At 41.6% G+C, this 19026-nt stretch overlaps 1 protein-coding gene across 1 annotated transcript; it reads right to left on the reverse strand.

Annotated features, from left to right (window-relative positions):
- Positions 1-16719: 16719 nt before the first annotated feature.
- Positions 16720-17311, reverse strand: LOC115972601. The gene has a single exon (XM_031092931.1). The coding sequence runs from the start codon at positions 17270-17272 to the stop codon at positions 16919-16921; it is 354 nt and encodes a 117-aa protein (XP_030948791.1). The 5' UTR covers positions 17273-17311; the 3' UTR covers positions 16720-16918.
- Between the last annotated feature and the right edge of the window lie 1715 nt (positions 17312-19026).

Here is a 19026-nt window from a genome sequence, read left to right on the forward strand (position 1 = left end):
ACAGATCCGTTCCAAAAAATCTTTTATACTTTCTAGGGTAACTGCACACATTTTCCCGCCCATAAAGACCAAGGGATCACCACCGTTCGATCTTCATCACGTCGTAGAACGTGGGAAACACAAAGCCGCCCGTATTTAATGAGGCCACGTTTCGCCTTCCAAGGGCTCTAGGAACGTGTCTCAGGCAGATGAAAAGTCTCGAGAATCGATAGGTGATAAGGATTGACAGATATTGGTAGATATCTGATGTCATCAAAACCCTCCTATCCGTCCGAGGAGTCGGATAGCAGGATTTTGAGGGGCTATTGTGGGGTCGGGGAGCTTACGATCCGGCCCACGCTCTATCCAGGCTCAGGGCCCATGCCGAGGAGGTCGTGTGCCGAGGACGAATGATTGAAGGCCGAGGTGTCAAGGGGAACAGCTGAGGACGACCCTATCCTCGGCACTTCAGGACTTCAATGGGGAAAGCAACGTCTCGATGAAGGCTATCCCCAAATAGCCCCCTGAAGGGGATGTGAGTGGAATGGGGCCCACGTGAAAGTACGATGCAAAATTGGTTCAAGGAAAATACGTCCCCCCCGCATTAAATGCACCCGCCAGTGCCCTAATCATGTTAATGAGAAAAGACGCTTGGGCAGTGTAACTTCGATCATCGCAACTAACAGAAGGTAAGAGGGGACAACTGATGGGATGGGTACAGAAGTAAACACCTGCCAGACCAACAAGTGGAGGGCTAAGATCAATCAAGAAGGACTATATAATGTAAAAGTTAGTGTGCCAAAGAAAGGGGCTGGGAAAAATGGCCAAAAACCAGAGCCTCCCAACCCGCCTCCAGGAGAAAGACTCCTAGGGCGAAAATGACTTAATCAAGTATGAATACCACGAAAAACCCACCGTCTGGTGATTGAGGCCTAGCCTTTCAAACCCACGTTTTACAAATGATATTGTTTGGGTCTTTTTACGTACGAATCCAACACTGTTATGGGTCGTTACAAATCGTGTCCTTACATTACCAAAAGCAAGTTTTTGAAAATAGGAAACAAAAATTGTTACCTAACATAACCTTAAGTTTGTAAAGGCACTCAATGAGGGAGATTAAAAAAAAAAAAAAAACGGTTTGATTAGAATGCATTTCAATTTTCTAGTTCACAAGTGTTTGATTTTAGATATTGGCTAATTTAATGTGACAAAACTATAGTATACATAATTTTTTGTATTTGGTTTAGGATAGAATTTTGTCTAGCTGCTGATTCAAGATTTTGAGTTCAGAAATTTCACTTGAGAAATTTAAAATTTGTTTGAATGAAACATTAAAGTAGACAAAGACTTTGCAAGACGCTTGAGAGAAGTTACGCAAATACTTATGAGAGGTGTTATGTCCACAATATTTTTACAATATTTTCACAACAAATCACAAGCGGTTAGTTGTTAATGATTTAAATTTGAACATAGCACTAAGATTACTTTTTTTACCCCAATAATAACAACCAATCACTTAGGATTTGTTGTAAAAATTTTGTGAAAATATTGTGGACATATCATTTCTCAATACGTATTAGTATGAGTTTTGATAGAAGAGAAATTCCTACTTGTCTTTTACCTTACTTTGTGCACCTAAATAAATCAAATGTTGTGCGAATGTTTGGCAAAAAGGAAGGGTGCCATACCATAGATATAGAGATCCACACATTGATCCCTTCCACTCTTATGCCTAACTAAAATAACTTGTGTACAACACAACTACTCATCTTGTGATCCCAAAGAACGAGTGTGAGATTTGTTTGAAACCACATATATCATTTCTAGCATGAGTTTGCTGTTACTGCAAATCTTTTAGGAGTTTCTTTGAGTGTTGAAGTTCTAGTTGGTGTGGATGAGGTCCATTTGTGGGGAATGTCTATATAAAAAGATTTTAGGGGATATGAGTTTTTTTTTTTTTTACTCTATTCTTTCACATAATAGTGGATTCCAGTAAGTATCTTTATGATGAGATCCACGCTGTTCATGTGAGATGAGTGAATACACATTTATTATATTTCCAGAATATTCTATAATGTTCCATGAGTTACTATTTGATCCATAATTTTTTTAAGCATGATTTTAAAAGACAAAAACTTTACATTTGAATACTTTATGGAAGAGATAGCAATTGATCACTAACCATTTAAAAATTTTCCAAACATGAAGGATATAAGAAGAAAATATAATTCAATGATCGATTTGTCCAAAACTTCATCCAATAGAAAGATATGAAGTTGTATAAGATTGATAAATGCTTACAACATGTACGCTAAAATATTATTGAAGTCCCTAAAGTTTGCATAAATTTCATTTTTTTTACCCTTAACTCCAAAAAGTTAGTTTTTTGTGTCTAAATTATTTTTTTACCAAAAGTTGGCGAAAATATGGACAAAAAAGAATTTTTTATTTTATTTTATTTTAATAATGTAGGAATGTACAAAGATTTTTTTTTTAATTTTATTTAATGATATTGAATCTCACCAAAAATCCCAAATACATGAGTCACTTTTACATTGCGAAACTAAGACGTTTGAGTTTACAACTCATCTTGACGCGTCCCTTGGCCACTAAAATAACCTGTTATCTTTTTAAAGTTTAAAAAGAAAAAAGAAAATAAAATATAACATTTTCAATAATTTACGCGAGTTTATAGAATTTATGAGACTGGGTTAGAGGAAGTCTGGTGTGTCCTTCCTCGTAATTAATCTGCAACACAGGAGTGTCTGGCAAGTAACTAATCATACGCTACCATGTTTTCTGCACTGCTCACAAATTAAAGGAAATGCCCAAAATTCTTTTTGGAGTTTTGCTTATGATCTAACATTACATTGAACTAGATCAGATGTCCTAGTACTGAGGTTATGGTTATGTCTTGCCTCTATATATATATATCATTTATTACCTAGTGTACAAATATTTATGCCGTCTCTATTACGACGTCCATGATACCAATTAATGTTTCTTGTGATTGTGGGGTTGTTGGTTGCTTCATACAAAGACTTCATTTCCATTACTTTGTCTGTCATCCATGAGAAATTTCTTCAACGTACGCCCCCTAAAATATCTCCTCTGCATGCATTTCTGATGAAAGAGAAGGTCGTCGAATATTAGTGACAAAATAATGGATTAAAGAGTGAAACTGATAAATTTGCCCAAAGGTAGCTAGGTACAAATAATATCGCCCACCAGTTCCTTAATAACATAATAAATTTTCTAGAGATAGTTGTTGTGGCAGTCGTTTATGCTAACAGTGTTCACGTTAAGCCCGTGCAATAATTTCCGATCTAAAATAATTTCTGTTTATTCTAAACTCTATTTTATCCCCAAAAAAAAAAAATTAAAAACTATTATTTTTTTAATTCTCTCTCTCTCTTCAAGCATTATAACTATCGTTTATTTTCTTCCTTCATCTTTGAGAAATATAAAGAAAGAATAAAAAACTAAAATGCACAACTCATGCGAAAAATCCCTGTCAATTTTAGTATAAGAACCTATTTTTTCTATCTTACTTACATATTCACTTTTCCAAACAGTCTACATCAGATTGTCTATTTTACACTACATTTTATTAAAATATTAATTTTTATTGAATTTATTAATTATTTCTTTTTCTTTACACAATTACTATAGCAATCATGTATTTTTACACAACTTTACATGACTTAATGTGTGTGAATTTTAAACTTACTAGTTAGCTAAAATGTGGAACTTAATTTTTCTCTTAATCAAGGACAAATTCGAGTGCTTTAAAATTTATTTTATACAATTGATGCAACGGTTGATGTGGTCATGTGGGCAATTTTTTTTAGATTGTTTAGACAAAATTTAGCCCCTATGCATTTGTGCACAAGCTGATGCAAGTGCCATAAGGAGCTTAGGGCAACCGAATGCATAAGCTGATGTGAGTTATATTTTAGATCGGCAAGATAAAATTTAGCACTTATGCCTTTTTGCCTAAGCTGATGCTTATGTCTTTTTGCAATGCTGGTGCTATAAGGCTTGAGGCAACCGAATCAAAATCAATTCACCTAAGATTTCTTAATGCCGACGAAACATATTACACTGGATAAGAGATGAGCGCTTTTTGTAAATTAAATAAGATGCATAAGGACTTTGGTTTAGAAGGTATCTAACTACAGTTAGTTAAGTTAGTTAGTTACTATACACAGCAATTACTGTTCTTAACAAATCTTGAGTGTCTTTTTATGGTGTAATTGTAAATAATAGTTATAAAGAAGGTCAAAAGTCAAATACCTCCGACCTTCGCATCTTATTTCAAATTAAAAAACTACTTTTAGTGTTTTTCATCATATCCCACCACAAACATAGCCGCAAATTTTACGCTTATGAACTACTCTATATAATAAATAAAAGAAAACTTTCTTTCAATTATTATAATCATCCTTTTTCTGATGTTGCTTTTCACGCGGCTTCTCTAAGAAAGCCCAATTTAGAACCGCAAATCATTTTTATTTTCAATGAACAAAGATAGAAGATTATTCACTCAGGGTTTAATTTTGAGTTGGCCCGTAAAATACTCAGAGAAATTATTCACTCTTATTAGAGGAATCTTTTTTCTCTTATAGGAGGTGTAGACTCTACCAGGAGTCCCACACAGAGATCCACATCTCCGGTGAGATGAGGGAAAATGAAAAACGTCTCTAATGAAAGTGAATAAATTCTCGCTAAGACTTTCGTGATATATTTTCTAAGTCGCGCACATCAATTTAAACTCTAGTAGATCAAGATATTCAACAACGAGGAAGATAATTATATTCTTGTGATGGTCATGATACTCCACCTTCAACTTCAATGAGGTAATTGCCAAAAGATAAATTACATTTAATTAAAAGTCTTGGAGGAGTCTTTTTTCTCTTATAGGAGGTGTAGACTCTACCAGAGGTCCCACACAGAGAGCCATATCTCCTGTGAGATGAGAGAAAATGAAAAACGTCTCTAATGAAAGTGAATAAATTCTCGCTAAGACTTTGGTGATATATTTTCTAAGCCGCGCGCATCAATTTAAACTCTAGTAGATCAAGATATTCAACAACGAGGAAGATAATTATATTCTTGTGATGGTCATGATACTCCTTCAACTTCAATGAGGTAATTGCCAAAAGATAAATTACATTTAATTAAAAGTCTTGGAGGAAAGCTACCAGAAACTGGAATCAAGGATAAAAAGATACCCAAATCTAATTCCTAGGCATGGAAATTAAGGGAAGCTTTCTTTCCACCTCCGCGCCATTTCTTTTTCGACCATATAAATTAATTGGGACCCTTATTACGCGTTCTTAGATTATAACTTTAAGTACGCGTGCTTTTTGTGAAAAAGAAGGCTATAAACATTTGTTAAAATGTCAATAGCCCTTGAAAAATTGATTCCATGCTACTGATGAAATTAATATATGTTAAGCATGGAATAACATATGAATGACGCAAAGGCTTACATATGTAAATTGAGATGATTTAAATTTCATTTTAAAGTTTTATACCATAGTAAAAACAATTAAATCCTTTTATAAATAAAATTATATATATAAAAAAAAAAAATTCTAAGCAATATTACATCTCTCGATTATTTGTTATTAAATTGAAATTTTGAAAATCCAACCATTGAATTACATCTATTTTATTTATAAGAGAATTCTCCTCTTTAAACTGGACTTTTATGTGGTTCAAAAATACCTCCATTAATAAATGATAACTTCTCTTAGAAACAAGTCATAAATTTCAAATAACAAAATTTATTTTGATTTCAAAAGGAGAACTCCTAAAATTTAGTCGTTCATTTTTTTATTCTCTAAAATTTAGCATTTTTTATTATTTTTTATTCGAATAAAAGTAAAAAGCCCTATTTAAAAAATAAAAAACTAAAAAAACTCCTAAAATTTATCCTTCTTTCCCTTCACTTTCATCTTATTTTTCCTACACAAACTTTTTCTCTATATCACTACACCACTTTCAAATACACATTCAAAAAATAACTTATAGTTTCTGCTTATCTCTAAAGTTTATTGTACGGCACCAAGACCTTAGGCCCATACAGACCCCGGGCCCTGCCCCAATTGTACAGTGCGGTGATCCCAGGCCCATACAGGCCCTGGGCCTTGTCCCGTACTGGTTTTGGCCACAGGCCCAGCCGAAAGGTCCAGTCGTCCTACGCCATTCCCGGGGATTCATAAATAACAAACAGGTGTAGGGTATTAAGTTCCAAGGTGGGCTCGGTCAAACGTTTCCGGTCATGTACATGAGTCATTCCCGGGAAAATGTGGTATGCACGGGAGACGGTGCTGCCGAGCATTATCGGTCCAGATGGAATCAAGTTCCAAGATCATAAATGCAGCACCGCCCTCTCACCTAAACATCCACTTAAATCAAATGATATTGGACCTTCAATGGCACAAACGGTGGCTGTAATCATGATCTTCCCACTAACCTTGGCTATAAATAGAAGAAAGATGGGAGAAGAATGGGATTTTTTTTTGGGGAGAGAAAAGAGTGAAAGAGTGAACATCAAACTGGGCGTTGCTTTGAGTCTCTGCCGAGAACGACCCATAGTAGGAAATCTTCAAGCCCACTACAAATAGATTGTGAGCCCATAATAATCCAAGGCCCATAGGCCTCGTACTTGGTTCTCACAATTGGCGCCCACCGTGGGGCCCTCCTACAAAGCTGTAGTTCGACTGGGACTCAAACGACGAGGATGTCTGAGGAGCGTGCACCAAGCGGCTCCATGGGATCTTCTCGGGGGTCAACATGGAGGGAGAGAAGGCAAAAAAGGCGGGAAGATAGGGAGCACTCAAGAAGGGAGGAAGGGTCCGGACAAGGAGAAGGATCGGCTCAGACACACTGGACGGTTTCGGACGTCTCGGCGCATCGGCGGCATGACGAAAGGGACCGAGAGCTGGAACGGTTACGCAGACTGGTAATGGACCTAGAGCTGGAAGCAAGGGTTCGGCGAGATGAAAGGAATCGCAACTCCCAGCAAAGGAGAAACCAGGGTGAGGCCTCCAGCCGGTCTAATACGCATCGGTCCCGAGACCGGTCGCGCTCCCAAGAGTCGCACCGGCAATCACGGGAACCACGCAATCGACGGAACCGCTCACGGTCGCACGGTTATGATCACCAAGGATCAGAATCACCGGAAGAACGTCTACACCACAATGCCTCCATGGACGCAATGAGCCGGGCTCTACGGATGGCTGCCCGGTCACCGTTTTCCGATGAAATTGAACGGGCCCCTATGCCGAGCAGATTCACACGACCACCATTCAATTCGTATGAGGGAAGGACAGACCCTGTGGAGCATGTTAGCCATTACATCCACATGATGTCTTTGCATGCGCACAACGATGCATTAATGTGTAAGGTTTTTCCCTCTAGTCTCGGTTCCACGGCACTAAGATGGTTCAATGGTTTGCGGAAGGGCTCCATACACAGCTTTGCCGAGCTGATTCAGGAATTCGGCAGCAGGTTCGTGACATGTAGCCGGGTGCAACAGCCGGTTGACGCACTACTTTCCATGAAGATGAGGGTTGGGGAAACCCTTCGGAGTTATGCCAGCCGATACTGGGAACTCTATAACGAGATTGGTGGAGGAAATGAGAAAATTGCGGCAAGCACCTTCAGAATGGGGCTCCCTGAGGATTCTGAATTACGGGAGTCACTGACGAGAAGACCCCCCGAGGACATGAGGCAACTGATGAGACGCATAGAGGAGTACAAACGCCTGGAAGATGACCGGTTGCAAAGCAGGGGGAAAGCTCCGTTAGTGGGGAGATCTCGGCAAAACGTTTTGCCGGCAAAACCGAAACGAGACTTCAGAATGCAGGGACCAGAGGGGCAGATCGACGGGGTCAATGTGGTGTTTAAAGAGCCAGTTCACAAGATCCTGGAACGGATCAAAGACGAGCCATTCTTCAGGTGGCCGAACAAAATGGGGGGCGACCCATCTCGGAGGAACCAAAACTTATACTGCACCTATCACAGAGACAAGGGGCACACGACTGAACAGTGCCGGGTATTAAAAGATCATCTCGGACAGCTAGCAAGGGCCGGGTACTTAAAAGAGTTTGTAACAGATTCCGTTAACCGAGAAACCGGGCAGGGATCCCAACAGAAAAGGAATCCCCTTCCACCACCCCTGGGGGTAATCGAAGTCATCCATGCCGCACCAAGAAGGGCAGCAGCGGCTAAAAGGATACTGACAGTAGCCTGCGCGGAAGGAGAATCATCCAAAAAGAAGAAAAAAGGTGGACGGCCGACCATCTCGTTCGGAGAAGATGATTTCGAGGGGACGGTCCAACCCCACGACGATGCTTTGGTGGTGACAGCCCGGATAGGCGGATTCCTGGTAAAGAGGGTGATGATTGATCAAGGAAGCGGAGCCGACGTCATGTACCCGGATCTCTTTGAAGGGCTAGGGTTAAAGACCCAGGATTTGGCGAAGTATGACACGCCGTTGGTCTCGTTTGATGGGAGGGTTGTAATTCCCGAGGGGCAGATCTCTCTCCCAGTGAACATGGAAGGCAAGACAGTTATAGTTACATTTATAGTGGTCCGATCATTCGCACCATACACCGCAATCCTGGGAAGGCCGTGGATTCACGCAATGGGGGCTGTCCCGTCCACCCTTCACGTAAAAGTGAAATTTCCTACCGAGAATGGAGTTGCCGTGGTAAGGGGGAATCAGCAGGTGGCGAGGCAGTGCCTCGTCGCCGCGGTCCGGTGGGAGAACGAACAGCTCGGTCGAACTGAGGAGAACGAGAAAGAAAATTCATAGCAATTACAGAAACCCCAGGGGGAAGCTGGGGCGGACGTGGCCGAGGAGGTGCTGAAGGTAAGGATTCTCCCAGATGCTGACAAGTATTTCCAGATAGGTACAAGCATGAACGACCGGGAAAGGGTAGATATGTTGCTGTTCTTATTGCAAAACGTGGACGTTTTTGCGTGGAGCCCGTATGAAGTGCCCGGCGTAGATCCCGAGTTCATTGTCCACAGACTCAATGTGGATCCGTTATTCCCCCCAAAGAAGCAGAAACCGAGAAGAGCGTCGAGGGAACACGTCGAGGCAGTAAACCTGGAGGTACAGCGGCTGAAGGATGCCGGAGCCATAAAGGAGATATTCTTCCCGAAGTGGTTGGCAAACACTGTCGTGGTAAAGAAGAAGAACGGGAAATGGAGAGTTTGTGTGGATTTCACAGACTTGAACAAGGCATGTCCCAAGGACCCATTCCCGATGCCCAAGATTGACCAGCTAGTAGATGCAACGTACGGGCATCCGAGGATGAGCTTCCTGGATGCCTTCCAGGGCTACCACCAAATTGCCTTGGCGCCCGAAGACCGAGAAAAGACTGCATTTATCTCCCCGAATGCGAATTATCACTACGAGGTCATGCCGTTCGGACTAAAGAACGCCGGGGCTACGTATCAGAGAATGATGACGAGAATGTTCCGAGAAAAAATTGGATGCACGGTTGAAGTTTATATCGATGATATGGTGGTGAAAAGCAGAATTGAGTCGCAGCACACCGAATATCTCCGGGGAGTGTTTGAGATACTACGTCGGTATAAATTGCGCTTGAATGCCGAAAAGTGCACTTTCGGAGTGGGGGCTGGTAAGTTCCTGGGGTATCTGATCTCTACTCGGGGTATAGAAGCCAACCCCGACCAGATAGAAGCCGTGAACCGCCTCAAACCACCAAGCAATCCCAAAGAGGTGCAAGTGCTCACTGGAATGCTAGCGGCCCTGAACAGATTCATCTCCAAGTCTGCCGACCGTTGCCGGCCTTTTTATCAGCTTCTGAAAAAGTGGAAGGGGTTTCTATGGGACGAGAGCTGCGATGAAGCCTTTCGAGAGCTAAAGGAATATTTGGCAAAGGCGCCGAGGTTGACGGCCCCGGATCCCGGAGAGGATCTGTTTATGTATCTCGCTGTCACCGACCATGCGGTAAGTGCTGTGTTGCTAAGGGACCGGGGAGTGCAGATGCCGGTGTATTACGTGAGCAAAACCTTGGTCGATGCCGAGACAAGGTACCTGCCTCTCGAGAAGTTAGTTTTGGCTCTGGTGCACGCCACGAGAAAGTTGCCACATTACTTCCAGGCACACACAGTGTTCGTCCTCACCGAGTATCCATTGCAGTCACTATTGAAGAGATCAGACTTCACAGGGCGGATTGCCAAGTGGGGGACTCGGTTGGGATCGTTTGACATAAGATACCGGCCTAGAAGCTCGGTGAAGGGACAGGTTCTGGCCGACTTCATCGCAGAGTTTACACCCAAGGATGAAGGCAAAATAATCTGTAGTACGGAGATTCGCCCATGGAGGTTATTTGTGGACGGTGCATCGAATGCTATGGGGGCCGGGGCCGGTATTGTCATTGTCACCCCGGAGGGTATACGACTGGAACACTCCCTCAGACTGGGGTTCAAAGCCTCGAACAACGAAGCCGAATACGAAGCCATGTTGGCCGGATTGAGGGCAGTATTACATCTGGGCGCAAAGGACATAGAGATCTACTCTGATTCTCGACTGGTGGTTTATCAGATCACTGGGGACTTCGAAGCTCGGGACCCCAGAATGAAAGCTTATCTCGGCGCGGCAAAGCAGATTATCAGTCAGTTTGGAACGGTAAAGATATCCCAGGTAGCCCGGTCACAAAACAAGCACGCTGACTCTCTTGCCACGTTAGCCTCATCGGCTACCGAGGATACGCCAAGGCTCATCACGGTAGAACTTGTAAAGGAGCCAAGCATCCAGGTGAAGAATGTTCCCAACCAAGCCGGAGTAGAGATTGCGCAGGTGGCAGTAGCTGGTCCAAGTTGGATGAGCCCGATCATAGACTTCCTTGCCGAGGATAAAGTTCCGGAGAATGAGGCCGAGGCCAACAAGATTCGGCGAATGGCTCCCAGATACTGGCTGTCTTCAGACCGAAAATTGTACCGAAGATCCTTTGCAGGCCCTTACCTCTTATGCCTACATCCAGACAGGGTCAAAGAGCTCCTGACCGAGCTGCATGAGGGAGTGTGCGGCGGGCATGCCGGGGGACGATCTTTGGCACACCGAGCAATGACACAGGGGTTTTGGTGGCCACAGATGCAGAAGGATGCCGCCGAATACGTACGAAGTTGCGAACAATGTCAAAAGCACGCCCCAATGATCCATCAACCTGCAGGACAGCTAAATCCTGTCAGCAGCCCGTGGCCATTTGCACAATGGGGGCTTGACATCCTTGGGCCTTTCCCCCGGGCAACGGGGAACCGCCGTTTTGTATTGGTGGCTGTAGATTACTTCACAAAGTGGGCTGAAGCAGAGGCCTTGGCTAATATCCGGGATTCCGACGTGAAAAAATTTGTATGGAAAAACATAGTTACACGGTTTGGGGTGCCGAATTCGCTGGTATCAGACAATGGGCTGCAGTTCGACAGCAATGCTTTCCGGAGCTTTTGTAGTAAGCTTGGCATCAAAAACAAGTATTCAACCCCGGCATACCCACAAAGCAACGGCCAAGCTGAAGCGGTAAACAAGACTATCTTGAACGGGCTCAAAAGAAGGTTGGACGGAGCAAAGGGAAGATGGGCGGAAGAGCTACCCAGTGTATTATGGGCGTACCGCACGACCCCTAGGAGATCCACGGGTGAAACCCCGTTCTCCCTGACATACGGCTCGGAAGCAGTCATACCAACCGAGGTGAGCTTATGCAGTGCACGGGTCGCCGGGTTTGACCCCGTACAGAACGCCGACCTGATGATGGAGCGTTTGGATTGGCTAGAAGAATGCAGGGAGGCTGCAACCATACGTCTTGCCGAGTATCAACAGAAGCTGGCCCAAAGGTACAACCGAAATGTAAAGAGCAGGGAGTTCATTGCCGGGGAACTAGTATTAAGAAGGGTAGTGGGAAACATGCGGGACTTGACTGCAGGGAAGCTCGCTCAGAGTTGGGAAGGACCATACAGAGTCACAGCTATTGCGGGTGCAGGGGCCTACTACTTGGAAGACCTTGACGAGAGGCCACTCCCTCGACCATGGAACGCCAACAACTTGAAGAAGTTCTACGCATAATCATCGGTGTAAGCCATTATTTGTATCCCATTGAAATTAAGAGCATGATGAATCCTTTTGTATAAGCTATTTTTCATTCCTTAGCCGTACGCCGGAAGAATCACCATCAAATCTCAAAGGACAGAAGCCTGACTCTCGGTTCGATCACTATCGCCGAGCAGGCGGAAACCTACAAATAATAATCTAAGGACAGAAACCTGATCCTCGGCTCGATCACTATCGCCGAGCAGGTGGAAACCTACAGATAAGTCTCTAAGGACAGAAGCCTGACCCTCGGTTCGATCACTATCGCCGAGCAGGCGGAAACCTACAAATAATAATCTAAGGACAGAAACCTGATCCTCGGCTCGGTCACTATCGCTGAGCAGGTGGAAACCTACAGATAAATCTCAAAGGACAGAAGCCTGACTCTCGGTTCGATCACTATCGCCGAGCAGGCGGAAACCTACAAATAATAATCTAAGGACAGAAACCTGATCCTCGGCTCGATCACTATCGCCGAGCAGGTGGAAACCTACAGATAAGTCTCTAAGGACAGAAGCCTGACCCTCGGTTCGATCACTATCGCCGAGCAGGCGGAAACCTACAAATAATCTAAGGACAGAAACCTGATCCTCGGCTCGGTCACTATCGCTGAGCAGGTGGAAACCTAAGATAAATCTCTGACTCTCGGTTCGATCACTATCGCCGAGCAGGCGGAAACCTACAAATAATAATCTAAGGACAGAAACCTGACCTCGGCTCGATCACTATCGCCGAGCAGGTGGAAACCTACAGATAAGTCTCTAAGGACAGAAGCCTGACCCTCGGTTCGATCACTATCGCCGAGCAGGCGGAAACCTACAAATAATAATCTAAGGACAGAAACCTGATCCTCGGCTCGGTCACTATCGCTGAGCAGGTGGAAACCTACAGATAAATCTCAAAGGACAGAAGCCTGACTCTCGGTTCGATCACTATCGCCGAGCAGGCGGAAACCTACAAATAATAATCTAAGGACAGAAACCTGATCCTCGGCTCGATCACTATCGCCGAGCAGGTGGAAACCTACAGATAAGTCTCTAAGGACAGAAGCCTGACCCTCGGTTCGATCACTATCGCCGAGCAGGCGGAAACCTACAAATAATAATCTAAGGACAGAAACCTGATCCTCGGCTCGGTCACTATCGCTGAGCAGGTGGAAACCTACAGATAAATCTCAAAGGACAGAAGCCTGACTCTCGGTTCGATCACTATCGCCGAGCAGGCGGAAACCTACAAATAATAATCTAAGGACAGAAACCTGATCCTCGGCTCGATCACTATCGCCGAGCAGGTGGAAACCTACAGATAAGTCTCTAAGGACAGAAGCCTGACCCTCGGTTCGATCACTATCGCCGAGCAGGCGGAAACCTACAAATAATAATCTAAGGACAGAAACCTGATCCTCGGCTCGGTCACTATCGCTGAGCAGGTGGAAACCTACAGATAAATCTCAAAGGACAGAAGCCTGACTCGGTTCGATCACTATCGCCGAGCAGGCGGAAACCTACAAATAATAATCTAAGGACAGAAACCTGATCCTCGGCTCGATCACTATCGCCGAGCAGGTGGAAACCTACAGATAAGTCTCTAAGGACAGAAGCCTGACCCTCGGTTCGATCACTATCGCCGAGCAGGCGGAAACCTACAAATAATAATCTAAGGATAGAAACCTGATCCTCGGCTCGATCACTATCGCCGAGCAGGTGGAAACCTACAAATAATTCTCTAAGTACGAAAACCTGACCCTCGGCTCGATTCCCGGTTCAGCCAAAGCCTAACCCGACCCTTTTTCAAATACTAAGTCAAAAAGCGCTCTCAAAATACACTAAGCGCCGCGTAAATGGTTCTCGGGGGTACTATTACATTAAGCCGCCATAGCACTGGCGTGGTTCAAGCAAAACACGAACAGAGAAAAAGAGCTCTAAAGATTGGCAGAGGAAAAATGGGATGCTGTTCAGAGGGAGGTTATTTATAGAGGAAAGAAAAGTGAATGGAGGAAGAAGAAGCGTCTGAATCAAGCATTAAATGGGCGCGGTCTACGAGCAGTCCAACGAACGCCAAGCATAACCAATCCGCACGTCGCTTCGGTCCTCGAACCGTCAAGCAATAATGACGACTGCGCCTGGCGCCGCGAAACGGCGCGTCTTTTGAGATGAATATTAAATGAGAAATGACGGTCAGAAGTCCCAGGCTAAAAGACTCCCGAGGTCAAAAGGTCCCATGCTGCTCCTTGATTCTTCTCGATGACCGAGTATGAATCAAGGGGGGGCTATTGTACGGCACCGAGACCTTAGGCCCAAACAGACCCCGGGCCCTGCCCCAATTGTACAGTGCGGTGATCCCAGGCCCATACAGGCCCTGGGCCTTGTCTCGTACTGGCTTTGGCCACAGGCCCAGCCGAAAGGTCCAGTCGTCCTACGCCATTCCCGGGGATTCATAAATAACAAACAGGTGTAGGGTATTAAGTTCCAAGGTGGGCTCGGTCAAACGTTCCCGGTCATGTACATGAGTCATTCCCGGGAAAATGTGGTATGCACGGGAGACGGTGCTGCCGAGCATTATCGGTCCAGATGGAATCAAGTTCCAAGATCATAAATGCAGCACCGCCCTCTCACCTAAACATCCACTTAAATCAAATGATATTGGACCTTCAATGGCACAAACGGTGGCTGTAATCATGATCTTCCCACTAACCCTGGCTATAAATAGAAGAAAGATGGGAGAAGAATGGGATTTTTTTTTGGGGAGAGAAAAGAGTGAAAGAGTGAACAACAAACTGGGCGTTGCTTTGAGTCTCTGCCGAGAACGACCCATAGTAGGAAATCTTCAAGCCCACTACAAATAGATTGTGAGCCCATAATAATCCAAGGCCCATAGGCCTCGTACTTGGTTCTCACATTTATCATTTTTATTTTTTTGAAAAATAAAAAAATATATTTCCAAATTATAATAGATACAAATTATTAACTTTTACCAAAAATAAATATAAGAACATTTGAGCATTCGCAACGCGCATGCTTAGAGGCTAGTGTTCTATATGTTCTTAACATGCATGCTAATTTTCATGACAACTGAACATAATTAATCATTCGATCCATAAACTTATCTTTTATGCATTATTTTAAACTATAAAAACTTGAATTTTAACAATTAATTGCTGACATGACTATTGATCTATAATTATCTTTAAATTTTGTAAGCATAAATAATATACAAAGATAATGTAATCCAACGATGGATTTATCAAAATTCACGTCTAATTAAAAAAATATTGGGTGATGATATGACTATTGATCTTTGATCATCTTTAAATTTTGTAAGCATGGAAAATATACAAAGATAATGTAATCCAACATTGGATTTATCAAAATTCACATCTAATTAAAAAAAATTGGGTGATGTAACATTACTTAAAGTTACACCAGATGTGTAACTTGAACCTAACATCTATATATATATATATATATATATATAAAAGACTAAAGTCTACTTTTTGATCTTAGAGTTCGAGATTGTTTCATTTTGGCCTTTCATGTTTGATTTTGTTTCATATTGGTCTTGCTATCCATTCTCATTAATAATCTAACCTTTTATAATATATTTTTCTACCTACAACAATGAAATTTATGCATTAATTCTACAACATTTTAGAGTTAGTATTTCATAAAATAGTTAAGCATGAACAACACTTGACGGTCAAATTATTAATAAAAATGAGCGGCATGGTTAATATGAAAACAAAATCAAACATAGATGGTTAAAATTAAAATATATATATAACCAAAATGAAAATAACCCAAAACTTAAGTGTCAAAAAAGAAGAAAAGACTTAATTGTTACTAATAGAGTAAAAATTCGTAGAAAATAAGAAGGATTTCAAAGACCTTAATACCTTGTCAGCAAACATAGATTGTGGTACATTAATTAATAAAAGGGCTGAGAAGTTAGCACAGCTAAGCTTGAAACTTCTTACTTTGATACGTACAGCCAACTACTTCACTAGTATGGACCATTAGCCCTTTATATATTTTGTTTTCATGTTAGTCTAGTCACCTATTTTCATTAAGAGTGGTTTTAAGATCATAAATTATTTCATAATTTTTTGTCACAACTTTAATATTTGTCAAACTGTGAGTAGTTATCTATCACTTATACATGAACCCATCACTTTTTCTTCACCACTCATACTCTTCCACATCACAATTATGACAAACAAGTTATATAAAAGTTTGTAGTACTAGATGTTTTCTTCCACCAGTAATCCAACTGTTCATATATAGGTTTTTTTTTTTTTTCACAGCAATGAAATTTATGCATTCTATAGTATTTTAATGCTAGTATTTTATAAAATTAATAAACATGAATGATATTTAACGGTCATATTATTAATGAAAATTAGTGACAAAACATATGAAAATAGAACCAAATATGAATGGCAAAAATAAGATTTTTGAAATGTAAGTGGTAAAAATAAAAATAATTCAAAAAAAGTGTCAAACGCGTATTTTAGTAAGTAGAAGAAATAAGAAGAAGAAGAAGAAGTAGATAAAAGGATTTAATTGTTATAAATAGGGCACAAATACTTACAAAATAAGAAGGATTTCAAAGACCTCAAATCCTTGTCAGCAAACATAGATAATAGATTGTCAGTAACTACTACATGTTACATTAAAAAAAATGCTAAGAAGCTAGCACAGCAAAGCTTGAAACTTCTTACTATGATACATACAGCAAATTAAGCATGCTACATTAGCATGGACACTAGGATTCCTCACAATTCTTCTACAATTGTTGTAAGTTTTAACACTAAAGTGAAAGCCCTAAGTCTAATTCTTCTTTATCCTCTTCTTTCTTACTTCCTTCTTGTCTTGGAGAAGAACCCACTACGGTTTTCAACTGAGCTTCATCTTCCATGAAATCTTCACGTTCAAACGAGAGCTTCCAAACTTCAACTTGCTTGTTCTCTTCCTCAACTTTCTTCTTCTTTCTCTTGTTCTCTACTCCTTCCATTACATCTGAACCATTCATCAAACGGAAACGAGCCTCTCGAATATTCTTGATAAGAGCAAAAAACTTCTCTATCTTTTGTTCATCATCATCATCTTCTTCTTCCTCAGGATCATCAGGGCAAATTTTTCTCTTCTTGCTTGCATCCTCCATGTGATGTCTACAACACGCTGCAAAAGCCAAAAGGACACAGAAATAGAGTGTAGAATGCACTTTCTAGGTTGCGTCTGCGCTACTTGTTGAAGAGACCTTCAATTATATAAGGTCATGACATCATGAGCATATTCGTTTTCTTGCAAATGACCATCCACTTCTAGCTTCTACCCTATCTTTTATGCTAGCTCACAGGAAAAAGTCCACAATATTTACCATTTCTTTATCATTATAAAATAATTAATTCAAATTAATTTTATTAAAACGAAGGGTATGATTCATGTGCCCTCAAAATGATGTCAATTCCCTTATCCCATTTGAAAGTATGTTAAACTATTAAAATTTATCACCTCAAATAGCGTGAACAAAAAAAACTAAATTTATTGTGTCTATAACATTATTGGTATAATAAAGTATAATTAGGTGAGACTAAAAGCTCATAATTTTTTTTTTTTTTTTATTTTAAATTTGTTAGGTTCTAAAGACTTAGGATTTTATATATTTAGAACTCTCATTTGTATTGTTGGCAAACCATGATCAAAACAATGTGTTTAGATGTATTTTAGTCTTGCTCAAAGTTGTGCGTTTATGTAAAGTTGGAATCGAGCTTAATGCAGAAAAGATTAATGCATTTCGGCCTAGCTCGATCGATCGAAGCTCGGGCAGAATGTTTTTCTGCAGAATTTTCCAACTCAGCTCTAGTTATTTTAAAACTTTTTTAGGGTTTCTTATTTGTCCTAAGTATAAAAGGCAAACCCTAGCCACGTTTTAGTATTGCTCATATTGCGGTTTGTGTAAATCTCTTGTGAGATCTAGAAGAGCTTTCCTTTACACAAACTTAGGGTTTTCAAGGAGAAGATTTATCTACACCTTGATGATCAACTCAGTTGCTACCATTGAAGTTTAAAGAAAACACAAGCGGATGTGCTTATATCTGGAGGTGAATCTGTAAGGTTGAATTTATTCAACCATCTAATTGGCTTTATTCCGTGCCAAATTTACTTGTAATTCAGCATTTAGTAACCCTATATTTAGGTGGGTTTGTTGTAAGGGTAGTGAGTGAGATAGAGTGAAAATTGCTCAAAAGTGTGCAAGAAAACAGAGACTCACGACTGGGACTCGCGGGTGACTCGCGGCTGCAAGCCGCCAGACGTAGCACACGTGCCAAGCATGCTGGAAGGTGAACAGTCATGCAAGCTGGAGCACTACAGGACAAAACAAGACAACTGGCCATACGGTTATCTCGCGACTGGATCTCGCTACTTAGTCAAGCCGCGAGCTACCCCTGTTTTGTTAAACATGACATTTCACATTCCTCTCCCACTCCAGTATAAATACCCATTTTACCCACGATTGTGAGAGAGCTTCTAGAGAGAATTTTGAGAGAGAAACCCTAAAGAAAAACAAGATTGCTTCACCCACAATCTATACCTTAGAGTCTCTTCAAATTCCTCAACTCTCTTCCTCTCCATTGTCAAATCCTTGAGAGACATTATACCAAACCTGATTCTCACCATCATCATCACTGTGAGACAGATGTTTGGATTTCTGGGAAGCAGTTAGGAAGGAACCAATCTTCATTGGTTGATGCTACGGTCTAGTAGCGGAATCCGGGAAGCTAGAAAAGAAAAAGGTTCGGCGCAACCTCGTTGGAGCAAGAAGCTTGGAGGGCTTAGGTGCACTGGGTAGATTAGGTTTGGAGGGTCTATGGCTGTCCATGTATCCCAATTGTATTTTCTAGTGGATTGTTTACC

This window comes from Quercus lobata, chromosome 12, assembly GCF_001633185.2.
Source record: "Quercus lobata isolate SW786 chromosome 12, ValleyOak3.0 Primary Assembly, whole genome shotgun sequence".
Taxonomy (NCBI): Eukaryota; Viridiplantae; Streptophyta; class Magnoliopsida; order Fagales; family Fagaceae; genus Quercus; species Quercus lobata.

Bases quoted from the DNA above. Each gene is read 5' to 3' on its own strand.
- LOC115972601 (XM_031092931.1), bottom strand. From the start codon at position 17,272: ATGGAGGATGCAAGCAAGAAGAGAAAAATTTGCCCTGATGATCCTGAG.